Source organism: Phocoena phocoena, chromosome 8 (genome assembly GCF_963924675.1).
Source record: "Phocoena phocoena chromosome 8, mPhoPho1.1, whole genome shotgun sequence".
In the NCBI taxonomy this organism is placed as follows: domain Eukaryota; kingdom Metazoa; phylum Chordata; class Mammalia; order Artiodactyla; family Phocoenidae; genus Phocoena; species Phocoena phocoena.
The window spans coordinates 24,558,595-24,586,302 of record NC_089226.1 but is presented as its reverse complement, the minus strand read 5'-3'; the positions used below and the strand labels follow the sequence as shown (position 1 = coordinate 24,586,302).

At 37.1% G+C, this 27,708-nt stretch overlaps 1 protein-coding gene across 2 annotated transcripts in view; it reads left to right on the top strand.

Annotated features, from left to right (window-relative positions):
* ATM (ATM serine/threonine kinase) overlaps positions 1-27,708 on the top strand; it is a 133,385-nt gene that overhangs the window by 51,994 nt on the left and 53,683 nt on the right. For both annotated transcript variants that reach the window (XM_065882336.1, XM_065882335.1), the window contains exons 27-35: positions 21-147; positions 642-841; positions 13,696-13,870; positions 14,414-14,578; positions 15,391-15,523; positions 16,844-16,939; positions 19,093-19,264; positions 22,039-22,180; positions 23,362-23,538. In XM_065882336.1, the coding sequence (XP_065738408.1) occupies positions 21-147; positions 642-841; positions 13,696-13,870; positions 14,414-14,578; positions 15,391-15,523; positions 16,844-16,939; positions 19,093-19,264; positions 22,039-22,180; positions 23,362-23,538 (1,387 nt within the window). The remainder of the gene's footprint in view (positions 1-20; positions 148-641; positions 842-13,695; positions 13,871-14,413; positions 14,579-15,390; positions 15,524-16,843; positions 16,940-19,092; positions 19,265-22,038; positions 22,181-23,361; positions 23,539-27,708) is intronic.

Below are 27,708 nucleotides of genomic sequence, written 5' to 3'. Positions count from 1 at the left end.
TTTTTTTCTGTAACTCTTAGGGATTTGGATCCTGCTCCTAATCCACCTCATTTTCCATCACATGTGATTAAAGCGACATTTGCCTATATCAGCAATTGCCACAAAACCAAGCTTAAAAGCATTTTAGAAATTCTTTCCAAAAGCCCTGTAAGTATACATTAAATTAGTATAATAACTGAAGGGAGAATTCCTTCTTTTTCAGTTAGAAAATCTGTATATCTTAAAGAGAAAAAAAAGTAAACAAATGGAAAATTTATCTGAATAAATTAAGAAGAACACTCATTTACAAGTTTATATCTTGGTATTTTACTTGTCAGTATTAATTGAAATATGTCACATAGGAGGGCTGAATTTCATGACATTTTAGTCATGTTGGCTCAGGGAATATATACATATATATATATAGTGTATATCTTAAGGATACACTATTATTGTTTACTCTCTGAAAACTAAGTAAATTGACAGTAGTTTTTTAGGTTTAAGATAGTAATTTTCTTAATGTAATATTTTGCATTTGATATCAAAACCCAAAACAAAATTCTATAATTTAGAATTCTGTATTTTGAATAAAAAATATATGTATTATGGGCTGAGTATATGTGATTAGGCAAGTTTTTACTAAATGTATCTTTATTTTCTAGGATTCCTATCAGAAAATTCTTCTGGCCATATGTGAGCAAGCAGTTGAGACAAATAATGTTTATAAAAAACATAGAATTCTTAAAATATATCACCTGTTTGTTAGTTTATTAATGGACGATATAAAGAGTGGCTTAGGAGGAGCTTGGGCCTTTGTTCTTCGAGATGTTATTTATACTTTGATTCACTATATCAACCAAAGGTAAATAATATATTTAGACTAATATATAAGTAGTTTTTCTACCCTTTTATCTTAATTGAAAATTTATATACTTCTACAAGGTAGAAGCCAGAGTGTTGTTTTCTGAATTTTGCCTTTTTAATATATATTATATCTACCTATTATATTTTACAAAGTGCATCACTACTTCTCCAACTCTAGAAATCTTTAAGTATTAAGGGTCTTCAACATTTTAAATATTCTAATTTTAGATGGCCATAAATATATATATTACCATAGCAGTTCTGGTCACCACTTACAGTGTGTGTGGTAGGGGGCAAAGAGGGGTTCCCTGTACACATCCAGGGAATTATCCAGACATCAGCTGATACCTAGCTGTAGATAGTGTTAGATCCCACAGGTTAAGAGCTCAAGTTCTGCAAGATTGTCCTTTCCAACCTCATCAGACACCATTTGAAAGCCCAGGTTATCAGTGGCTACAGATTTCAGTAACCCCTTTCATAGGTTTGATTAATTTGCTAGAGTGGCTCACAGAACTCAAGAAACCTGTTTACTCACTAGATTGCCGGTTTATTACAAAAAGAAATAACTCAGGAACAGCCAGATGGAAGAGATGCATAGGGCAAGGTATGGGGAAGGGGCATGGAGCTCCCATGCCCTCTCCAGGCATTTCACTCTCTCCATACCTGCAAGTGTTCACCAACCCAGAAGCTCCCTAAACCCCATCATTTTGGGTGTTAATGGAAGCCTCATTAAATAGACATGACTGATGAAATCATCACAGTCATTGGTGATTGAATCAGCTTCCATCTCCCTATGCCCTTCTTGGAGGTCAGAGAGGTGGGACCGAAAGTTCCAACCCTCTAATCACAGGGTTGGTTCTCCTGGCAACCAGCCCCCATTCTTAGGTGCTTCTCCAAATTTACTCATTAACATAAAAAAAGACTCCTTTATTGTTCTTGTCACAGGAAATTCCAAGAGTTTTAGGAACTCTGTGCCAGAAATGGGGACCAAATATATATTTCTTATTATAAATCACAACATCACAGTTACTATAGATTTTGGGATGTATGTTCTTTATAGCATCTCTATTCCTTTCCATTGACTTTAATGATGTTTCTATTATTTGTTTTCTTATTAGTAGTTAACATTGCCATCAAATAAATTTAAGTCCTTCAAAGCACATGAAGATACCTATTTCCATTTTGTTTTCTCATATTTTTCTTTTTTGGCTTTTAAAAAATATTTTATAATTTTTATTTTAATTTAAGTCACATGTTTGTATAGTCATTCAGTCTTTTTCCAGCACTAATTTTTTTTTTAGGTTTTATTATTTTGGTAAAATATATAACATAAAATTTGTCATTTTTAACCATTTTTTTAAGTGTCCAATTCAGTGATATTAATTACGTTCACAGTTTCGTGTTTCCATCGCCACTGTTTCCAAAACTTTTTCATTACCTCAAATAGAACCTCTGTACCCATTAAGCAATAATTCCACATTACCACTTCCCTGTAAGCCCCTGATAACCTCTAATATACTTCCTGTCTCTATGAATTTGCCTGTTATAGATATTTCATATAAGTAGAATCATAACTTATTTTTCCTTTTCTGTCTGGCTTGTTTCACTTAGCATATCTTCAGGGTTCATCCAGCATCATACTTTTTTATCACTAAGTAATATTCCCTTGGATATATGTACCACATTTTGTTTATCCATTCATCTGTTGATGAACACTTGGGTTGTTTCATGGGTATGAAGTGGTATCTCACTGGGGTTTTGATTTTACATTTTCCTACTGACTAATGATATTGAACATCTTTTTATGAGCTTAGTGACCATTTGTATATCTGTTTTGGAGAAATGTCTGCTTAAGTCCTTTGCCCATTTTTTAAAATTGGATTGTCTTTTTGTTGAGCCGTAGGAGTTCTTTATATATTCTTGGTGTTGAACTCTTAATATATGATTTGCAAATATATTCTAGATATTGAATTCATATATGATTTGAAAGTAGTTTCTCCCATCCAATAAAATTTTCACTTTCCTGATAATGTCTTTTGATGCACAGATCTTCTTAATTTTGATAAAGTCTGATTTATCTTGTTTTTTTTTGGTTTCACATGGTTTTGGTATTATATGTAAGAATTCATTGTCAAATCTAAGGTCACAAAGATTTATCCTTAGAGTTTATTCTAAGAGTTTTATGCTTTTAGCTCTTATATTTAGGTTGTTTATTCATTTTAATTTTTATATGTGGTGTGAGTTAGGGGTTCAATGTCATTCTTTTTTTTTTTTTTTTTTTTTTTTTTTTTTTTTTTTTTTGTTGGTACGCGGGCCTCTCACTGCCGTGGCCTCTCCCACTGCGGAGCACAGGCTCCGGACGCACAGGCTCAGCGGCCATGGCCCACGGGCCCAGCCGCTCCGCGGCACGTGGGATCCTCCCAGACCGGGGCACGAACCCGTGTCCCCTGCATCGGCAGGCAGACTCTCAACCACTGCGCCACCAGGGAAGCCCCTAATGTCATTCTTTTGCATGTAGAAATTGAATTGTTCCAGCGTGTTGTTAAAGAGAATGTTCTTTCCCCTTTGAAGGGACTTGGCATCCTTGCCAAAAATCAGTTAGCCATTGGTGTATGGGTTTATTTCTGGATTCTCAGTTCTATTCCATTGGTCTTTACTTGTGCCATACCATGCTGTGTTGATTACTATAGCTTTATAGTAACTTTTGAAATCAGGAAGTGTGAGTCGTCCAGTGTTGTTCTTCTTTTTCAAGATTGTTTTTGTTGTTTGCGGTCCCTTGCAATTCCATGTGAGTTTATGCAAAAAAGTCTGTTGGAATTTAGAGGGAAATTGCATTGAATATGTGACTATTTAGATAGTATTAACATTTCAACAATTTGCCTTCCAATCCATGAACACAGGATGTCTTTCCATTTAGTTGAACTTATTTAATCTCTTTCATCCATGCTATATAGTTTTCAGTGCACAGGCCTTTCGCATCCTTGGTTAGATTTATTCCCAGGTATTTAATTCTTTTAGATGCTCTTGTAAATGGAGGTTTTTTTTGTTTGTTTGGTTGGTTTTTTGCGGTACACAGCCCTCTCACTGTCGTGGGCTCTCCCGTTGCAGAGCACAGGCTCCGGATGCGCAGGCTCAGCAGCCACGGCTCACGGGCCCAGCCACTCCGCAGCATGTGGGATCTTCCCGGACCGGGGCATGAACCCATGTCCCCTGCATCGGCAGGCGGACTCTCAACCACTGTGCCACCAGGGAAGCCCTGTAAATGGAGTTTTTTAATCAATTTCCATTTTAGATTGTCAACTGCTATTGTATAGAAACACAAATAATTTTGTACGTTGATTTTGTGACTTGTAACTTTGCTAAATTTGTTTGTTACTTCTAGTAGATTTATTGTGGATTCTTTTGGGAGTTTCTATATATATAGAATCATGTCATCTGGATTTAGTTTTACTTCTTCCTTTCTGATTTGGATGCCCTTTATTTCTTTTTCTTTTTTAATTGCTCTGGCTGGAAGTTCAGTACAGTATTGGGTATCAGTGGTGTAAGTGGGCATCCTTGTCTTATTCCTGATCTTAGTGGGAAAGCTTTCAGTTTTTCAACATTATGTCGTTAGCTTTGGGTTTTCATAGGTTACCATTATTTTGTTGAGAAAGTTTCTCTCTATTCTGATGTATTTCTGAGTGTTTTTCTCATGAAAGGATGTTAGATTTTGTCAAATGCCTTTTCTGTTTGTTGAGATGGTCATGTGTTGTATTCTTTCATTCTATCAACGTGGTATATTACATGGATTGACTTTCCTATACTGATCCACTCTTACATTCCTGGGATAAATCCCACTTGCTCATGATGTATATCCTTTTTTTTTTTTTAATAGGTCTTTATTGGAGTATAATTGCTTCACAATACTGTGTTAGTTTCTTTTTTAATATAAATTACTTTAAACAAATTACTTTGTTGCTGCATGTGGGATTTTCTCTAGTTGTGGCGAGCAGGGGCTACTCTTTGTTGTGGTGCGCAGGCTTCTCATTGTGGTGGCTTCTATTGTTGCGGAGCCTGTGGCTCTAGGCACGCAGGCTTCAGTAGTTGTGGCTTGCGGGCTCCAGAGTGCAGGCCCAGTAGTTCCGGCACGTGGACTTAGTTGCTCCATGGCATGTGAGATCTTCCTGGACCAGGGCTCCAAGCCATGTCCCTTGCATTAGCAAGCGGATTCTCAACCACTGCATCACCAGGGAAGCCCCCATGTTAGTTTCTGTTGCACAACAAAGCGAATCAGCCATATGCATACACATGTCCCCCCATATCCCATCCCTCTTGAGCCTCCTTCCCATCCTCTCTATCCCACCCTTCTAGGTCATCGCAAAGCACTGAGCTGATCTCCCTGTACTATGCTGCTGCTTCCCACCAGCCAACTATTTTACATTTGGTAGTGTATATATGTCAATGCTACTCTCACTTCGCCCCAGCTTCGCCCTCCCACGCCATGTCCTCAAGTCGATTTTCTATGTCTACCTCTTTATTCCTGCTCTAGGTCATGAGTACCATTTTTTTGTTGTTTTTTAGATTCCATATATATGCGTTAGCATATAGTATTTGTTTTTCTCTTTCTGACTTACTTCACTCTGTATGACAGACTCTAGGTCCATCCACCTCACTGCAAATAACTCAGTTTCGTTTCTTTTTATGGCTGAGTTTGTACACATTGTATATATGTGCCACATCTTCTTTCTCCATTCATCTGCCGATGGACATTTAGGTTAGTTCCATGTCCTGGCTATTGGTGGCTACTAAATAGTACTGCAGTGAACATTGTGGTGCATGTCTCATTTTGAATTATGGTTTTCTCAGGGTATATGCCCAGTAGTGGGATTGCTGGGTGATATGGTAGTTCTATTTGTAGTTTTTTAAGGAACCTCCATACTGTTTTCCATAATGGTTGTATCAATTTACATTCCCACCAACTGTGCGGGAGGGTTCCCTTTTCACCACACCCTTTCCAGCATTTATTGTTTCTAGCTTTTTTGATAATGCCCATTCTGACCAGCGTGAGGTGATACCTCATTGTAGTTTTGATTTGCATTTCTCTAATAATTAGTGATGTTGAGCATCTTTTCATGTGTCTCTTGGCCCTCTGTATGTGTTCCTTGGTGAAATGTCTATTTAGGTCTTCTGTCCATTTTTTAACTGGATTGTTTTTTTTTTTTTGATATTGAGCTCCATGAGCTGTTTGTATATTTTGGAGTATAATCCTTTGTCTGTTGTTTCATTTCAAGTTTAATTCAGTCCCATTTGTTTGTTTTTATTTCTGTTACTCTAGGAGGTGGGTCAAAAAAGATGTTGCTGTGGTTTATGTCAAAGAGTGTTTTTCCTATGTTTTCCTCTAAGAGTTTTATAGTATCTGGTCTTACATTTAAGTCTTTAATCCATTTGGAGTTTATTTTTATGTATGGTGTTAGGCAGTGTTCTAATTTCATTCTTTTACATGTAGCTGTCCAGTTTTCCCAGCACCACTTATTGAAGAGGCTGTCTTTTCTCTACTGTATGTTCTTGCCTCCTTTGTCGTAAATTAGGTGCCCATATGTGCGTGGCTTTATCTCTGGGCATTCTGTCCTGTACCATTGATCTATATTTCTGTTTTTGTGCCAATACCATACTGTTTTAATTACTGTAGTTTTGTGGTATAGTTTGAAGTCGGGGAGCCTGATTCCTCCAACTCCGTTTTTCTTTCTCAAGATTGCTTTGGCTATTCGGGGTCCTTTCTATTTCCATACGAATTGTAAGATTTTTTGTTCTAATTCTGTGAAAAATGCTGTTCATAGTTTCATAGGGATTGCGTTGAATCTGTAGATTGCTTTGGGTAGTGTAGTCATTTTCACAATGTTGATTCTTCCAGTCCAAGAACATGGTATATTTCTCCATCTGTTTATGTCGTCTTTGATTTCTTTCATCAGTGTTTTATAGTTTTCTGAGTACAAGTCTTTCGCCTCTTTAGGCAGGTTTATTCCTAGGTATTTTATTCTTTTTGTTGCAGTGGTAAATGGGAGCGTTTCCTTAATTTCTCTTTCTGATTTTTCGTTGTTAGTGTATAGGAATGCCAGAGATTTCTGTGCATTAATTTTGTATCGTGCAACCTTACCAAATTCATTGATTAGTCCTAGTAGTTTTCTGGTGGCATCTTTAAGATTTTCTATGTATAGTATCATATCATCAGCAAATAGTGACAGTTTTACTTCTTCTTTTCCAATTTGTATTCCTTTTATTTCTTTTTCTTCTCTGATTGCTGTGGCTAGGACTTCCAAAACTATGTTGAATAAGAGTGCCGAGAGTGGACATCCCTGTCTTCTTCCTGATCCTAGTGGAAATGCTTTCAGTTTTTCAACATTGAGTATGATGCTTGCTGTAGGTTTGCCATATTTAGCCTTTATTATGTTGAGGTCAGTTCCCTCTATGCCCATTTTGTGGAGAGTTTTTATCATAAATGGGCGTTGAATTTTGTCAAAAGCCTTTTCTGCATCTATTGAGATAATCACGTGGCTTTTATTCCTTAATTTGTTAATGTGGTGTATCACATTGATTGATTTGTGTATCAATTGATCAATGTGTGGTATATCACATTGATTGATTATGTGTATATCCTTGTATCTCTGGGATAAATCCCGCTTGATCATAGTGTATGATCCTTTTAATGTGCTGTTGGATTGTGTTTGCTAGTATTTTGTTCAGGATTTTTGCATCTACGTTCATCAATGGTATTGGTCTGTAATTTTCTTTTTTTGTGATATCTTTGTCTGGTTTTGGTATCAGGGTGATGGTGGCTTCGTAGAATGAGTTTGGGAGTGTTTCTCCCTGTGCAATTTTTGGGAAGAGTTTGAGAAGTATTGGTGTTAGCTCTTCTCTAAATGTTTGATAGAATTTGCCTCTGAAGCCATCTGGTCCTGGACTTTTGTTTGTTGGAAGATTTTAAAGTGTGGTTTCAATTTCATTACTCATGACAGGTCTGTTTATATTTTCTAATTCTTTCTCGTTCAGTCTTGGCGAATTGTACCTTTCCAAGATTTTGTCCATTTCTTCATGGTTGTCCATTTTATTGGCATACAGTTGTTGGTAGTAGTCTCTTATAATCCTTTGTATTTCTGCAGTGTCAGTTGTGATTTCTCCTTTTCACTTCTAATTTTATTGATTTGTGTCCTCTCCCTTTTTCTCCTGATGAGTCTGGCTAAGAGTTTATCAATATTGTTTATCTTCTCAAAGAACCAGCTTTTAGTTTTATTGATCTTTGCTGTTGTTTTTATCGTTTCCATTTCATTTGTTTCTGCTCTGATCTTTATGATTTCTTTCCTTCTACTGACTTTGGGTTTTCTTTGTTCTTCTTTCTCTAGTTGTTTTAAGTGTAGGGTTAGATAGTTTATTTGAGATTTTTCTTGTTTCTTGAGGTGAGATTGAATTACTATAAACTTCCCTCTTAGAACTGCTCTTGCTGCGTCCCATAGGTTTTGGGTCGTCGTGTTTTCATTGTCGTTTGTTTCTGTGTATTTATTTCTTTGATTTCTTCAGTGATCTCTTGGTTATTTAGTAGTGCACTTTTTAACATTCATGTATTTTGTTTTTTACATCTTTTTTCCTGTAATTGATTTCCAGTCTCATAGTGTTGTGGTTAGAAAAGATGCCTTTTATGATTTCAGTTTTCTTAAATTTTCCAAGGCTTGACTTGTGACCCAAGATGTGATGTATCCTGGAGGATGTTCTGTGTGCACTTGAGAAGAAAGTGTATTCTGCCACTTTTGGATGGAATATTCTGTAAATATGAAGTAGATCTATGTGGTATATTGTGTCATTTAAAGCTTGTGTTTCCTTATTTATTTTCTGTTTGGATGATCTGTCCATTGGCGTAAGTGGGGTGTTAAAGTCCCCTACTATTATTGTGTTACTGTCAATATTTCCTTTCATGGTTGTTAGCATTTGCCTTATAGAGGTGCTCCTATGTTGAGTGCATAAATGTTTATAATTGTTATATCTTCTTCTTGGATTTATCCTTTGATCATTATGTAGTGTCCCTCCTTATCTCTTGTAACAGTCTTTATTTTAAAGTCTATTTTATGTGATCCGACTATTGCTACTCCAGCTTTCTTTTGATTTCCAATTGCATGGAATATCTTTTTCCATCCCTTCACTTTTAGTCTGTATGGTCCCTAGGTCTGAAGTGGGTCTCTTGTAGACAGCATATATATGGGTCTGGTTTTTATATCCATTCAGCCAGTCTGTGTCTTTTGGTTGGGGCCTTTAATCCATTTACATTCAAGGTTATTATCGATATGTATGTTCCTATTCCCATTTTCTTAATTGTTTTGGGTTTGTTTTTGTGGGTCTTTTTCTTCTCTTGTGTTTCCTGCTTAGAGAAGTTTCTTTAGCATTTGTTGTAAAGCTGGTTTGGTGATGCTGAATTCTCTTAGCTTTTGCTTGTCTGAAAAGCTTTTGTCTTCTCCATTGAATCTGAATGAGATCCTTGCTGGGTAGAGTAATCTTGGTTGTAGGTTTTTCTCTTTCATCACTTTAATTACATCCTGCCACTCCCTTCTGGCCTGCAGAGTTTCTGCTGAAAAATCAGCTGATAATCTTATGGTATGTTATTTTTTGTTTTTCCCTTGCAGCTTTTAATATTTTTTCTTTGAATTTAATTTTTGTTAGTTTGACTAATATATGTGTTGGTGTGTTTTTCCTAAGGGTTATCCTGCATGGGACTCTCTGTGCTTCCTGGACTTGGGTGACTTTACTTTCCCATGTTATGGAAATTTTCAACTATGATCTCTTCAAATATTTTCTCAGACCCTTTTTTTTTTTCTTTTCTTTTCTGGGACCCTTATAATTCGAATGTTGGTGTGTTTATTATTATCCCAGAGGTCTTTGACATTGTCTTCAATTCTTTTCATTCCTTTTTCTTTATTCTGCTCCTTGGCAGTTATTTCCACCATTTTGTCTTCCAGCTCACTTATTCGTTCTTCTGCCTCCGTTATTCTGCTACTGATTCCTTCCAGTATATTTTTCATTTTAGTTATTGTGTTGTTCATCTCTGTTTGTTTGTTCTTTAGTTCTTCTAGATCTTTGTTAAACATTTCTTGTATTTTCTCATTCTGCGCTTCCATTCTGTTTCCAAGATTCTGGATCATCTTTGCTATCATTACTCTGAATTCTTTTTCAGGTAGATTGCCTATTTCCTCTTCATTTATTTGGTCTTGTAGGTTTTTAACTTTGTTCCTTCATCTGTGATGTATTTTTTTGCCATCTAATTTTTTTTTTTTTTATTAGTGGGACTGTGTTCCTGGTTTACTGGTTGTTTGGCCTGAGGCTTCTAACACTTGAGTTTGTAGGCTATTGGGTAGAGCTGGGTCTTGGTGCTGAGATGAGGAGCTCTGTGAGACCTCACTCCAATGAATATTCCCAGGGGTCTGAGGTTCTCTGTTAGTCCAGTGTTTCAGACTTAGAACCCCACCGCAGGAGCTTCCGCCCAACCCCAGGCTCGCCAGTCAAGATCCCACAAGCCCCGTGGGGTGGCAGGAAGAAAAAAGAAAGAGCAATAACAAAGTAAAAAATAAAATTATACTAGGAAACTAACAGGTATGTTAGAAAGAATGTAAAAATAAAAATATAGATGAATCAACCGCCAGAAGATACATCAGTACCACCATAGTAAAAAAGAGGAGGAGGGAAAAGAAAAAAAAAAACAAAAGGCGGGGCTTCCCTGGTGGTGCAGTGGTTGAGAGTCCGCCTGCCAATGCAGGGGACACAGGTTCGTGCCCCGGTCCGGGAAGATCCCACATGCCGCGGAGCGGCTGTGCCCGTGAGCCATGGCCGCTGAGCCTGCGCGTCTGGAGACTGTTGCTCCGCAACGGGAGAGGCCACAACAGTGAGAGGCCCGCGTACGGCAAAAAAAAAAAAAAAAAAAAAAAAAAGGCGGAGGGCGGGAGGGGGAAGGCATTGGCTGTGGAGAGTGGGCCCTAAGCAAGGGGGAGGTTTGGGTAGTGGGCGTGGCCAATGCTCGGGACCCACAGCACTGGAAAAAGCCTTGGGGGCTGTGGGGGGTGGGGCTTAGGCTCAAGGAACTGAAGGTCCCCAGGTGTGCCCCCCTCCCTTGTCTCAGACGGCAGGGGATTATCTGGGAGCCCAGCAGGCTTCCTGGGCTTGAGTGGGTGGGTCAAACACCCTCCTTTCCTCTCCTGCTCCTCTGGTCTGGGGTCTAGGAGGGCCCTTACCACCTCTGTCTCCTGATCTCCCCGGCCTCCCTCCTATGCCCGCAGGACCAATGCAGCCGGGCAGGGGTGTGAAGGGGGGGCCTTGTAGGGCAGGGGACTGGCCTGGGAGCTCAGGAGCCTCCCAGTGCCCAAGTGAGCAGGCCATTGCCCACCACTCCTCTCCCTCTCCTCCCCAAGGGCCCCTCCCACCTGCTACTCCTGATCTCCCTGGCCTCCCTCCTATGCCCCCAGGACGCACGTGGCCTGGTTGGGCTTTGGAGGGGGGAAACCAGCTTGGGAGCTCAGCAGGCCCCCCGGCCCGAGTGGGCCAGGCAGTTGCCCTATGCTCCTCGCTTGCTCTTCCTAGAGAGTCCCTCCCACCTGCTCTCCTGATCTCCCCAGCCTCAGGGGTGCTGATCTTGTCTGGCCTCCACTTCTCCTCCCCACCTCGGTACCCCTATGTTCTGCCGGTTCACTCTGGGGTTCCTCTTGTCTCCTTGGGGTTCAGAGTCCCCCAGCAGCAGCCAGCAGGCACCCTAGTTGTTGGGAGACACTAACTCCGTGTCTTCCCACACTGCCATCTTGACTTCTGCCCTGATGTGTATCCTTTTAATGCACTGTTAGATTCAGTTTGCTGGTATTTTGTTGAGGAGTTTTGCATATATATATATATATATATATATATATATATATATATATTCATCAGAGTATTAGAGACTATAATTTTCCTGTGGTGTCTTTATCTTTTGTATCAGAGAAATGCTGGCCTCATAAAATGAGTTAGGAAGTATTCCCTCCTGTTCCCTTTTCTGGAAGAGTTTGAGGTGTTAATTCTTAAGTGTTTGTGGTGTTCTTCAAGTCTGTCTTCTTTTTTAATGTAGCTGTTTACTGTAACATAGTTTCCTCTCAGCACTGCCCTTGCTGAATCCCATTAGTTTTGGTATGCTGTATCTTCATTTTCATTTGTCTTTAAGCTCTTTTAGCATGTTTAAGACAGTTGTTTGACAATGTCTTTGTCTAATAATTCCAGTCTGACCTTCCTTGGGAACTGTTTTAGTCAATATATTTTATTTCTTTGAAGGGTCCATACTTTCCTATTTCTTTGAAAGCCTTGTGATTTTTTTGTTGAAACTGGACGTTTTACTATTATGATATATTACCTGTGGAAATCAGATTTTCCCCTTCCCCAAGGTTTGACTGTTTTTTTTTTTTTTTGAATTGTTGATGGCTGTAGTGGTACATTTGTTTCATGAATTTACTCAACTGTTTTTCTAGAGAACGTATTCCTTGCCATTGTAGTCACTGAAGACTGTTGCTTAACTTGCGTTCAGGTAGCGTTTTGACAGAGATTTCCTTGAATACCAAGAGCCAAAGAGAGAGAAAGAGAGAGAGAAAGCTTTCCTAGTCTTTGCAGATTGGCTCTGTGTTAAGACTCTCCTTCAGCATTTAGCTCGGCTTGCACTGAGCCTAAGGTTAAGCACAAAGTGAAAGATTATGGTCTTCTTAGGTAGTTTTTGAGCAAGCACCTTACCCTGGGCATGTGTGTGACTTTATAAATTCTCTGAAAATGTGAGTGAATTTTATTGTTAATTTATTTTTGGCTGTGTTGGGTCTTCGTTGCTGCATGTGGGCTTTCTCTAGTTGCGGTGAGCAGGGGCTACTCTTCGTTGCGGTGCGTGGGCTTCTCATTGGGGTGCCTTCTCTTGTGGAGCACAGGCTCTACGTGCGTGGGCTTCGGTAGTTGTGGCACGTGGGCTCAGTAGTTGTGGCTCGTGGGCTCTAGAGTGCAGGCTCAGTAGTTGTGGCACACAGGCTTAGTTGCTCCGTGGCATGTGGGATCTTCCCAGACCAGGACTCGAACCCATGTCCCCTGCATTGGCAGGCGGATTCGTAACCACTGCGCCACCAGGGAAGCTCAATGTGAGTGATTTTGAGTGTTCTAACTTTACAAGGAAACTCTCTCTCTAGCTTTTCATCCTAGGCATTAGGCAGTCTGTTATCCCAGGCAGCTGTGGGTTGTTGGTTAGCCCTAACAAGCAGTTTTCAAGCAGTGCCCTCAGCTTTTCCAGCCTGTAGGAGACCCAAGTTAGGAAAAACAAGAGCCAAGCACCTTACATTAGTCCTTCAGGTAGCTCCCAGACAGGTTAAGAACAGATATACACTATCATTTGTGAATAAAATATACTCTGCTCCCTTCAGAACTAAGGACCAGGATCCCACATTGGAAATGGGGACTGCAATTTTCATGACTATTGCCAGGCTGGGGGCGTCATGGGGCAAGGGCAAGTAAAATCACCACAAAGCTTTCCTAGTTTTTAAGTTTCCTTTTTCTTGATATCAACGATTGCTTGATTGCTGTAAACTTTTGACTGTTTTACAGAATTCTAACAAAGCTCTTACAGTTTGCTTGTTTTTCAGTGTTTCTGTCAGGGGAGCTTGGAGCTTCCTACTGTGTCATTTTGCTGATGTCACTTCTCTTTTTGGGTTTTAAACTACTAAGGACTTAGATGTGAAAGTGACTTTTATGTCAAGCCACATCAGAATTAGAGCTGTTGAATAAAAGTGACTTTTGAATGAGTTTATGTCAAAGTAGTGTCCTAGAACTTACTGTTTTTTTCCCCTATGTTAGGCCTTCTCATTTCATGGATGTGTCATTACGTAGCTTCTCCCTTTGTTGTGACCTGTTAAGCCGGGTTTGCCACACAGCAGTAACTTACTGTAAGGATGCTTTAGAAAGTCATCTCCATGTTATTGTTGGTACACTTATACCCCTTGTGGATGATCAGATGGAGGTTCAGGAACAGGTAATTTCCCAAATCATATTCAAAATGATATTTGAAATGCACTGATAAAGTATTGTTGGAAGGAGCTGAGTGTTTTATGTTTACTTGGTGTAATCAGTAATTTTAGTGGAAATATTCTTTGAAAAATGGTGGGGAAAACATTCTCAGTGAATTAATCCTTGTAATCATTTAATTACAGAGCACCTAGTAATTTTGATCTAATAAATAACCTGATTTCTATCTCTTACTTATGTTGAAGTGTAGAGGTAGTCAAAACTAAGGATGTAGTTCACTCCACTATGATGGTGTGTGAGGTATTACTTATATAAAATGTTTCAGTAGTATTGACAACTGTATACCTCAGTGTCCATCCTGTAATAAAGGCCTTACATATTTGTTGAATTATTTGAAAGCACAGAAACAGTAGTAGCTGGGTGCCTTAGAAGTGATTTTATCTGAACAAGTAGAGTTTTTATCATTTATTACAATGGGTTTGCTTGTTTTACTTTAAAATATAATTAATCCATTTCTCCTCATGATTTTTTCTTTTTTAATTATGTTTAGGTATTGGACTTGTTGAAATACTTAGTGATTGATAACAAGGATAATGAAAATCTCTATATCACGATTAAACTTTTAGATCCTTTTCCTGACCATGTTGTCTTTAGGGATTTGCGTATTACTCAGCAGAAAATCAAATACAGTAGAGGACCCTTTTCACTTTTGGAGGTAATAATTATTCCATAATATTGCTATTTTGTATTAGAGAGGTTAGTAGTACTTTTTGGAAACCTCTAATGCTGTGAAAGTAAACCAGTCTTTTTTAAAAATTGTGGTTAAAGAAAACATAACATGAAATCTGTCCTCTTAGCAGATTAAAAACTGAATCTTAATATATACTCTTGCATTGCAGTAAAAGTGTAAATTCAAAATTTCTTGATAAAGATCTGAATTTAAATATTGAAGAAATATGATATAAAATATGCTTGATTTTCATACACATAAGATTCATTAATATCTCAAAATTACCATCTGACCCTCTGTCGGACAATATAATGTTTGAATTAGAAAAGATATGTAACTTTCTGAAGAGTTTTTCAAGTTTTAATCTTGTTTTAACCTTTATAAACTTCAAAACTATGTTCAGATAGATTTTTCTTTATAAATCTTATTATAATTTTAAAATTATACTCTACATTTGACTATAATCAGTATGAAAATATGGTTAAATATATTAAGATAAAACTAGAGTTGCAGTACTAAATAAATAGAAATTTAAGCTTTTCCCTCTGAGTATGCTATAACAATCTTAAACTCTAAATACTGTATCATGAGAGAGTTTATTGCAATTTAAATGTTTAAAACATTGTAGGATTTGAAGTGAAATAAGTAATTTATTTCTACCTTGTTTGGTAGTAACAGTATTATGAATCAGTATCTGTAGAAGGCACTAATTTAAAAAAATCTTTGAGTTTTATTTTACAGACTCAACCAATACATGTCAAAAGCAAGTTACATTTTTAGCTGATTTTCTCTTTTAGGAAATTAACCATTTTCTCTCAGTAAATGTTTATGATGCACTTCCATTGACAAGGCTTGAAGGATTGAAGGATCTTCGAAGACAACTAGAGCAACATAAAGATCAGATGATGGATCTTATGAGAGCATCTCAGGGTACTAATTTTAATGACTTGGGTTATTTGTACTCATTTCTTTTTGAAAGAATCTTTTATAAATTCTTGCTCTTGGTTTAGTTGCCACAGATTTAGTTCATTTCAGACCCCTATCAGTTCTCATTTAGTTATGAAAGACTTCCTAAGTAGTCTCCTCACCTTGAACTACTCCCATTTTATCCGTTCTCTGCACCTCTGCCAGAATGATTTCTCTAAGTCCAAATCATGTTATTTTACTGCTTAAAAAATGTTAACAATTTGCTACTGCCTAAAAGAAAAATTTGAATTCCTTAGAGCAGGCATGCAAGGTAATTTGTCTCTGCCTACTACCCCAATTTATTTAAATAAAAGAAATGTTATTTTTCATTTTATTTTAAACATCTTAGCCATGTATGTGTTTTGTGTGTATGTATATATGTATATATGTGTGTGTTTTGTATATATACACATATTTATATGTGTTTCTAGGTTTTTTTTACTTAAAAATCCATTTTATTTTGATTTGATTTGAGTTTAGGTTATTATAGTACTGCACTTGGTGGAAACTCTTTCTGCTTACGTTTTGATTTTCATCTTCCTGAGCTCATTAACTTCATGTTTCTATTGTGATATTTTTATCCTCAGTACTTTTAAAAATTAATTTTGTTTCGACCATCCGAAATCTGAGTTTCTAGTATATTTGTTCTTGAAATAGGTATATATATATATGAACCCCTCTTTCTATCTCCTGTTCTTGTGTGTTTGGGTATTTTATTGATCCAGACCAATATAGCCAATAGATGTTTATAGCTATTTAAATTTAAATGAATTAAAATTCAATAAAATATAAAGTTAAATTTCTTTGTTGTATTAGCACATGTCAAATTCTCTGTAGTAACATGTGGCTCGTGGCTGTCTTTGGACAGCACAGATTATAGACCATTTTCATCATTGCAGAAAGTTCTGTTGGACAGTGCTGGTCTATTCTATATGCAAGAGGCTAAAAAACCAGGCATGCTCCCAAGGTTCCTTCTAGTTTAATGTTGAATGATTATGTGTTTCTAACTGTGATTTGGCTAAGGTATTGATTTCTCTGCACAACTTAAGACATTTTTCTCTCTCTGTCTGCCAAATATTGCTGATCATTTTTACATGATTCTCTTTAAGAAGAAAGTTCAGATACATTCATTCACCTCATATTTTTGAAATGCTCACAATTGAAAATCTTTTTTAAAAACTTTGTAAAAGTTTTCTAGTCACACAATTTAATATATGAGCATAGTATAAAGAAAAGTGTTGTCTTCACTGTGGCTTAAACTAATTTTTTCAAAACTGCTTCTAGATAACCCTCCAGATGGCGTAATGGTGAAGCTAGTTGTCAGCTTGTTGCAGTTATCCAAGATGGCAGTAAACCACACTGGTGAAAGAGAAGTTTTAGGTAAACTGTTTGGCTGAGTGAATATGAGTTTTTTTGTTTGGATGGTCATCTTCATAGCATTTTAAAAATCAGTAAAAGTTTGTTACTTGGAATATTGGGGAAATGTGAGAGGCTTTTTATATTTCTGTTTAGTTCAAGTCTCCCTAGGCAGCCCTCCTTTCATATTTTCCTCCCTTAGACATTCATATAAAGTAAAAAGTTAGTGATTAACACATGTGCATAACTATTAATTTGAAAATGCCTTGTGAATATTTAGGAAAGTCAGAAAAACCTATTTGTAGCATTAAGTTGCAAATAAATTGACTTCTGATACATTTTATAGATATAACTGACTGGTACTTAATATCTTTTTTATATAACAGAAAGAATGAGGACTTGGAGGGCTATATTAAGCTCAGATATTAAAACCATATTCAAGTCCTTTTCTGCCACCATTTGGGGGTAACCTAATGTAAGATAAATAGCCAGCATCATACCTGGTATAGGTGTTTTATATTTGGTGATCACAGGATGGAAAAAATCACATGATTAAAGTCAGCTTGAAGTTGTCATGAAATAATTGCTTCAAATAAGAAAAGTGGGGGGCTTCCCTGGTGGCGTAGTGGTTGGGAGTCCGCCTGCCGATGCAGGGGACACGGGTTCGTGCCCCGGTCCGGGAAGATCCCACATACCGCAGAGTGGCTGGGCCCGTGAGCCATGGCCGCTGAGCCTGCACGTCCGGAGCCTGTGCTCCGCAACGGGAGAGGCCACAGCAGTGAGAGGCCCGTGTACCACAAAAAAAAAAAAAAAAAGTGGGAGAAATAAGAGATGCTTCGCAGATTCTACTGTCTTTCAACAGTCTTCCTTAACTTCTCAGTGGAGGTCTAGTGTCTAGGATACTTCTTTTCTTGTAAATTTTTTATTGAAATATATCTTACGTATAGAAAAGTTGTAAGTATATAACTTGAAAAATTTTTTGCAAAGAGAACACACCTGTGCATCTAGCACCCAGACCAAGAAACAGAACCTTATCAGTACTCTAGAACTTTCCTTTGACCAAGGAATTTACCCTTTGTCCATAGTAGCACTGCTTCTGGGGACAAATGTCACTTGCTACAGGAGGCCTAAGTGGCTTTCCTACATAGCATAAAATCTTAGTGATTAGTACCCACAGCTAATGTCATATTTAATGGTGAAAGACTGAATATCTTCCTCAGATCAGTAATGAGCCAAAGTTGCCCACTGCTATTCACCATTGTACTGGAAGTTATAGCCAGAGCAATTGAACAAAAACTGGAAAGCAAAGAAGTAAAAACTATCTCTATTCACAGATGACATTACTGTATATATATATAGAAAGTCCCAGAAAATCTATAGGAAAGTTACTATAAGAGAGGTAATAAATGAATTCAGCCAAGTTGCAGGATACGAGATCAACACACAAAATTCATTTGTGTTTCTGTACACCAGCAATGAACAATCTAAGAAGGAAATTCCATTCCATTTACAGTTCCATTTATAATAGCATCTAAGAGAATTAAATACCTGGGATAATTTTAGTTAAGGAGGTGAAAGACTTGTGCACATTCTGTTTTTTAGAAGTAAGACACTAAGTACAGCCCACATTCAAGGGAAGAATTAGGCTCCACCTTTTGAAAGGAGGACTATCAAATAATTTTTTAACATGTTTTATTAAATTCCATCATGACTGAGCGAGAACATGAGGGGGCCCTCTGGCATCTTGAAAACATCTATCTTCATCTGGGTAGTGATAATACAGGTGGGAAGGAAATTGTGTTTTCCTGCATGTATGTGTATGTGTGTGTGTGTGAATTTTCACTGATCTGAGTATTTAAGATTTGTGGTCTTTATGTAATACCCCCCAGAAAATTGATACTCGCATACAGCTGCTATATTTAGACTTTTCTTAAAAACTACATTCTACTAGTTAATCTATCTCTTGGATATGATTTTATAGGGGAAAATATTGCCGACATGGATGATATGTAAAGGAAATGATACAGTATTTTGTAGCTTCTTTAATCTATTCAACATCTTTGAGAAAACACTTAAATCTTAACGGATGACAAAACATATTTTTGAAATTAGAAAATTTCTGTCTTATGTATGATCTCTTAGCTATAACTTTACTGAAATGGAATTTCTATATATAGAGGCTGTTGGAAGCTGCTTGGGAGAAGTGGGTCCTATAGATTTCTCTACAATAGCTATACAATATAGTAAAGATACATCTTATACCAAGGCCCTTGAGTTATTTGAAGATAAAGAACTTCAGTGGACCTTCATAATGCTGACCTACCTGAATAATACACTGGTAGAAGATTGGTGAGTATTTAATGATACCTTGTACCTGATAGCACTTAATCTGACATTCAAGATTGATACCTTGTATGAATTAGCATTTCCAATAACTAAAGCATTCTCCTTTTAGTTGCCATACTTTCAGTCTTAAATATTTAATGAATATCATTGTATTTTTATTAATTCACATAATTACTAAAACCCCACTGCTATATGCCAGGTAACTTGGTATAGTGATAGATATACCAGACAAGATCCATGTTAAATTTTAGTGAGAGTAGACTAGACAAGCAATATGAAAACTACCAAGTGGTTCCACACAAAACATTAAGATAGGGGAATGTAAATGGGGTTATTTTGTGCACTTGTCAGAATCAAAGGTGCCACTCTCCTCCTGGCTAGACATTTTGATCCTTTTAAAATAAGTCATAGAGCAGAAATTTTTTAACTCCAAAAGTCTTAAGCTAATCAGACAGGGCTTTCTTTTGCCCATTAATACATAAAATGCAAAACAAAATTGCAACAAATAGTATAATTTCAGCTTGCTGATTATGAGATTACTTTTCCTCCGTCTTCCACTCCCCATTTATCTATTTATTTGCAGTTATCTATTTATTATTTACAGGTCCTTGAACAATGTGGGGGTTGGGATGCTTGACCCTTTGCTCAGTGGAAAATTCATGTATAATTATAGTTGGCCCTCCCTATCCGTGGTTCTTCATCCGAGGAGTCAACCAACTGCAGATTGTGTAGTACTGTATTATTTACTGTTGAAAAAAATCCATGTATAAGTGGACCTGTACAGTTCAAATCCTCATTGTTCAAGGGCCAGATGTATTTATTTTGATATATTTGAGCACCTTATCACCACCATTTTTGGAGATTGGGTTCAAAGGATTTTTGCCCACAATTGGGCATCGTTTTAAGTAAATAGGTATTTTGCATCTGTTTCCCTATAACACCCCCTGCTTCTCTTGGGGAATAAATGATTGGCAATAATGTCTACCTGCTCTGTTTTAATTGTTGATTTAATTTACTTGTATCTTTCACTCTTTTGTTGTTGTTGTTACAGTAAAAAGGCTGGTATGATTTCCTTCCCAACTTTTTATTATAAAAATTTTCAAGCCTACAGCAAAATTAAAAGAATTTTACAGTAAATACCCATATACTCACCACCTAGAGTCTTCCTAGATTCTACTATTATTATCCTTGCTTTATCACATTTAGCCATCCTCCTATCCATTAATAAATGGATCTATCTCATTTTTAAAAATGTATTTCAAATTATATCTAGCACAGCTTTTGAAGAGATTTTCCACAGAAAATTTGCAAGCATTAAGTGTTTCATTTGTTACACAGTAATTTGCAATTGGTTTTTCTGAAGAAGGTGCACAGAAATATTAGTGTGACTTAAACTTGAGAACCACAGGGATAGGTACAATTTGTTTTTCATGTCTTTTTTGTAAGAGGAAAAAAATCATTACATGTTTGAAGGGCCTCGGGTATACAAAGGGAATGTTGACCAAGGAATTCCCAGAATCATGGAAGACTTCTCTGAGGAAGTGTCATCTAGCTGATCTGAGTGATCAGGAATCAGCTAGAAGTTGATTAGGGATAAAATATTGCATACAGGGAATAGCTAGAATGGAAATAAGCTTCATGTGTTTGAGGATCAGAAAAAGCCTGGTATGGAAGAAGATTGTATGAAATGAAATTAGAAAGGTAGGACTAATTCTGATCTAAAAATTTGGATTTTATTTGAAATATATAATGAAGCCATGGAGTTTTAAGCACAATAGTGCCATGATGCAACTTACATTTTTACTCTGACATATATGGCAAATGGCTTGTGATAGGGCAAAAATGGAAACAGAAAGCTGAATATGAAACTATTGCAGTAGTCCAGAGGAGAAATCATGGTGACTTGGATAAGGGTGGCGGTAATGGAGATGAGATGGAACACGGATGGAACTAGGGTATGTTTTTAACATAGAGGCAGCAGGACATGCTGATGAATTGGATGTGGAGGAGGGAAGGAAAGAAAGAGGAATGAGAGATGAATCCAAGTTTAGGGTTTATGCTTCTGTGTCTTAAATTGAGACATAGAATTAAGCCTTTACTTGACAGCTCATCATCATTTATAGTATCAGGCTTTATGACATTTTTTGTCAGCTGTCATATTTTCAGTACTCTTGTATTGCAGCCCTCCTTTACTTAATTTTTTGCAAAAGAGAAGGACATTCAATTTTTTATTAGAGGTTTTAGATGCCTTACCTAATGATTTCAACTAGCTTCTGGTCAGAATAAGTACATACTTACTGTTTGTTTAAAATTGTCCTAGACAATAATTTTATCATTTGTAGGGAAATTCCATTCTGTGTTACCCCAAATTATTTGTACCTCTTAGGGAAAATGGTATCAAAATATTTTTTTCTTGGGTGAATTAGTATTCTGTCATTCTTTTTACTCATTCTTATTAGTCAATGTTATTCTCAAGTATTTCTTTTTATGAGTTTTTAATTTATAGTAGTCATAATATAAATTTTATTATATTGAATGAAGGGAATTGCTGTTACAGTGAGTAGTAACTCATGTTTACTCTAGGAATATTAAAAATCCTTTGATAATTTTTGCTTTGATGTTATAGAATTTTATAGATGTAAAATTTCCTAATAAACGTAAACATTTCCTAATATAAATTTAAAATTTTAGATTTTAATTTTTTCATTGGGAGTTGCTTAACATTCATCAAGATTAATAGTTGGTATACTTAGTGGCATTTGAATTATGTTTTTCAGTGTCAAAGTGCGATCAGCAGCTGTTACCTGTTTGAAAAGCATTTTAGCCACAAAAACTGGACATAGTTTCTGGGAGATTTATAAGATGACAAATGATCCCATGCTGATCTATCTACAGCCTTTTCGAACATCAAGGAAAAAGGTCTCTCAAATAATGAATGTTTATTGAATATCTACTATATCTAGAACAGTTCTATTTGCTGTGGGATATGAATATCATATTGCTTACTTACACTAACATTTAACCTTTCTTGGAAATAATTCTAGCTGTGCTTTTTGAATCGAAGGGATTTGTATTTTTAGTTATGGCAGTGTGGAAAAGCTGAGATAGGTAGCCTAAAGAGATGATGGTTGATTTGGGGGGATAGGAGGAGTTCTGTTTTATTTTTTATTTATTTATTTTTTTAATAGATCTTTATTGGAGTATAATTGCTTCACAATACTGTGTTAGTGTCTGTTGCACAACAAAGCGAATCAGCCATATGCATACACATGTCCCCATATTCCCTGGTAGGAGGAGTTCTTAATGACAGGCTTTTTTTCTTTAGGAGTAGAAAACCCTTACTTTGATCCCATGAAAGCTGTTTATAGATATTGTGATCAACAAGCAAGTGTTTATTTCCATAGCAAGTTAAAGTATCACAACCCTCTAGTGAAATTTAAGATGGCCTATAGATTTCTGCCTTTTCCATGTTGATATCATAACAAGGTTCCACTAAAGGTACTCTATGAAAGATACTTAAGAACTCTTACTTCTCCTTTATTTTGTTTAATATTTTCTTTTCATAAAGCAACTGAGAAATATGCTGTTAAGTTTTCACCAATTTAACTTCAGGGCTTACACCCATCGTTGAAATGATACTTTTAATGTATTGTAATATAATTTTGGTCTCAGTGAAATTATTGACAATATAAGCTATTAATAAAACTAATAGTATAACCTGTAAAACACTGTAGTTTTAACATTTTAAGATTTCATTTCATTCCAAAATCAACTCTGTATGGTAGATTTGGACTGGATTCATACATGAGACAGATGAGGCAGAGAATCTGTGATTTATTTAACATACTGCTAGTGAGCTAAGAGTAAAAGTTAAGTTTCCTGGTGTTTAGATCAGTAATTTTTTACCAGATGACTCTGCCTCTCATAAGCATAAATGTATTTTAATTTTAAAAGGTAACCGATGCCTCAAGATTTAGTTTTAAGCATATTTAGTTTTATTTGGAAACAGATTTGTTTATGCCTAGATATTTGTTTGGCATAGGAAAGGTAAAATGTATTTCTGGTTACCTTATTTACGTTTTCTCATCACTTTTTTCTAGTTTTTAGAGGTACCTAGACTTGACAAAGAAAGTCCTTTAGAAGGCTTGGATAATACAAGCCTGTGGATTCCTCAAAGTGAAAATCATGACATTTGGTTAAAGACACTGACTTGTGCTTTTTTGAATAGTGGAGGCACAAAAAGTGAAGTTCTTCAGTTATTAAAGCCAATGTGTGAGGTAAGAAGATTAATTAGTCTGACTTATTCCCTTTCTAACTTTGTTTTTTTCATTTGTGCTTTCTCACAATAATTTTCTTTGATGGTCTCATTCCATTTCTCTTTTGTGTGAATGTTCATGGCCTGTATATAAAAAGAGTGCTTTGTACTGCACATCATCTTCATGCAACATCGCCTATACTCAGCTGTTGTGAATCCATCCAACAGGGTGTCTTTATTTAGCCAGAACTTTATGCAGTAGGTTTCAGCTGCGGGGTAGCTACATATTGGATGCTGTGTTAGTTTCTGCTGTAGAGCAAAGTGAATCAGTTATACATATACATATATCCGCTCTTTTTCCCTGTGCTATACAGTAGGTCCTTACTAGTTATCTATTTTATATATAGTAGTGTGTGTATGTTAATCCCAGTCTCCCAGTTTATGCCCCCCTCACTGTCTCCCCTGGTAACCATAAGTTTGTTTTCTACATCTGTGACTGTATTTCTGTCTTGTAAATAAGACCATTTGTACCATATTATTAGGTTCCACATATAAGTGATATATGTTATTTGTCTTTCTCTGACTGACTTCACTCAATATGACAATCTCTAGGTCCATCCATGTTGCTACTACAAATGGCATCATTTCGTTCTTTTTTATGGCTGAGAGAAGTATTCCATTGTATATATGTACGACATCTTTTTTTATCCATTTGTCTGTTGATGGAAATTTAGGTTGCTTCCATGTCCTGGCTATTGTAAATAATGCTGCAGTGAACATTGGGGTGCATGAATTGTTTCAGACTATGGTTTTCTCTGGATATATGCCCAGGAGTGGGATTGCAGAATCATATGGTAGCTCTATTTTTAGTTTTTTAAGGAATCTCCATACTGTTCTCCATAGTGGTTGTACCAATTTACATTCCCACCAGTAGTGTAGGAGGGTTCCCTTTTCTCCACACCCTCTCCAGCACTTATTGTTTGTACATTTTTTGATGATGGCCATTCTGACTGGCTGAAGTGATACGTCATTGTAGTTTTAATTTGCATTTCTCTGATAATTAGTGATGTTAAGCATCTTTTCATATGCTTTTTGGCCATCTGTATATCTTCTTTGGAGAAATGTCTATTTTGATATTTTGGTCATTTTTTTGATTGAGTTGTTTGTTTTTTTGATATTGAGCTGTATGGCCTATTTGTATATTTTGGAGCATAATCCTTTGTCTGTTGCTTCATTTGCGAATATTTTCTCCCATTCTGTGGGTTGTCTTTTCATTTGTTTATGGTTTCCTTTGCTGTGCAAAAGCTAAAAGTTTAATTAGGTCCCATTTGCTTATTTTTGTTTTTATTTTCATTGCTCTAAGAAGTGGATCAAAAAAGATCTTGCTGTGATTTATGTCAGAGAGTGTTCTGCCTGTGTTTTCCTCTAAGAGTTTTATAGTATCCGGCCTTAACATTTAGGTCTTTAATCCATTTTGAGTTTATTTTTGTGTATGGTGTTAGAGAGTGTTTTAATTTCATTCTTTTACATGTAGCTGTCCAGTTTTCCCACCACCACTTATTGAAGAGACTGTCTTCTCCATTGTATATTCTTGCCTCCCTTGTCATAGATTAGGTTACCATAGGTGTGTGGGTTTATCTCTGGACTTTCTATCCTGTTCCAGTGATATCTATTCCTGTTTTTGTGCCAGTACCATGCTATTTTGATTACTGTAGCTTTGTAGTTTCATCTGAACTCAGGGAGCCTGATTTCTCCAGCTCTGTTTTTCATTCTCAAGATTGCTTTGGGCTATTTGTGGTCTTTTGTGTTTCCGTACCAATCGTAAAATTCTTTGTTCTAATTCTGTGAAAAATGCCGTTGGTAATTTGATAGAGATTGCACTGAATCTGTAGATTGCTTTTGGTAGTATAGTCATTTTGACAATATTGATTCTTCCAATCCAAGAGCATGGTATATCTCTCCATCTGTTTGTGTCATCTTTGATTCTTTCATCAGTGTCTTATAGTTTTCTGAGTACAGGTCTTTTGCCTCCTTAGGTAGATTTATTCCTAGGTGTTTTGTTCTTTTTGATGCTATGGTAAATGGTATTGTTTCCTTGATTTTTCTTTCTGATCTTTTGTTGTTAGTGTATAGGAATGCAAGAGATTTCTGTGTATGAATTTTGTACCCTGCAACTTTAACAAATTCATTGATTAGCTCTAGTAATTTTCTGATAGCATCTTTAGAGTTTTCTGTGTATAGTAGTGTCATGTCATCTGCAAACAGTGACAGTTTTACTTTTTCTTTTCCAATTTGGATTCCTTTTATTTCTTTTTCCTCTCTGATTGCGGTGGCTAGAACTTCCAGTACTGTGTTGAATAAGAGTGGTGAGAGTGGATATCCTTGTCTTGTTCCTGCTCTTAAAGGAAATGCTTTCAGTTTTTCACCATTGAGAAAGATGTTTGCTGTGGGTTTGTCATATATGCCCTTTATTATGTTGAGGTAGGTTCCCTCTGGAGAGTTTTTATCCTAAATGGTGTTGCATTTTGTCGAAAACTTTTTCTGCTTGAATTCTGTGACATGCTTTCTTGAGTGAGAAAAGAGGTGTGGTTGCAGTTAGCATTGCTTTTTTATTTTGGGGGGTACACTACCATTTATTTCATTAGAGAGTAATGGTACCTGCCAAGGTCAAACAAAAAGTTTATACGCTTTTATCAAATGTATCATCTAAAACAACACAATGTGATGATGCTCTAAGACTTTAAAAGCTAGCCTAATTTATAATACTGTCAAGCATGATTCAACAGAAGTATGAAAACAAAATATCTGACTAGTTAAACATCTACCAATTAAAAGTAACTGATAAAGAAGTGAATATTTTGGTAAAGTACCCTATTGAAAGCAGTTTGTAAAGCAGTCTTTGTTTCTACAGAAAAAATGTTAACAGTGAATAAATCATCACACTCTCTGCAGTACTACACTGCATTCGTAGCAGTTCAGAGGACTTATTCCCTCAGCTGCTGCAAGTGCTACCAGCTGAGAACACCCTTCAGAATTGCCTTGATAATAGAGAGTTGCTTCACCCCAAATCATACCCTATTCCCAGGGCAACCTGCATTCAATGACTGGTTGACCTTAGAGTATAAAAGCTCTGTACCATTACCACAACTCAAGACGGCTCTGAAGGTCCACTTCAGCTTCTGAGCTCCCCACAGGGTTGGTGGAGGCCTTTGTTGCTGCCGCACCACACCCCAGCTTTTCCGTCACTCCAGTCCTGCTTCTTCCTTCCCTTCCTTCTACAGACATTGATCCCAAGAGCACTCCCTAGTAAACCTTCTGCACTGCATGCTGATCCTGCCTCTGTCTGGCATACTGGCATAGAGTTAAGCACCCTAACATGTGTTTGATATAATAAATAACATCTTCTGAAAAAAAAAAGTGAGTGATACCCTGGATACACACACAACTCATTTCTCATTAATGAATAAACCTAAGATTTTTTAAACACTTTTTTAAAAAATAAATTTATTTTATTTTATTATTTTTTTAATTTTTGGCTGTGTTGGGTCTTTGTTGCTGCGCACAGACCCTCTCCAGATGTGGCGAGCGGGGGCCACTCGTGGTTGCAGTGCGTGGGCTTCTCATTGTGGCGGCCTCTCCCTTTGCGGAGCTTGGACTCCAGGCATGTGGGCTTCAGCAGCTGCGGCACACAGGCTCAGCAGCTGTGGCTCATGGACTTCAGAGCGAAGCTCCATAGTTGTGGCACACAGGCTTAGTTGCTCAGTGGCATGTGGGATCCTCCCGGACCAAGGCTCGAACCCGTGTCCCCTGCATTGGCAGGTGGAGTCTTAACCGCTGCGCCACCGGGGAAGCCTGTAAGATTTTTAGAACATTCTGACTTTGGGCCAGAAGATAAAATGTTCCAAATATACAATCACACACACACACACAATTCTTAGTTACTTAACTTCTGTATTTCCAAAACTGGCTTTTTTTTTTTTTTTTTTTGCGGTACACGGGCCTCTCACTGTTGTGGCCTTTCCCGTTGCGGAGCACAGGCTCCGGACGCGCAGGCTCAGTGGCCATGGCTCACGGGCCTAGCCGCTCTGTGGCATGCGGGATCTTCCCGGACTGGGGCACGAACCCGTGTCCCCTGCATCGGCAGGCAGACTCTCAACCACTGCACCCCCAGGGAAGCCCCAAAACTGGCTTT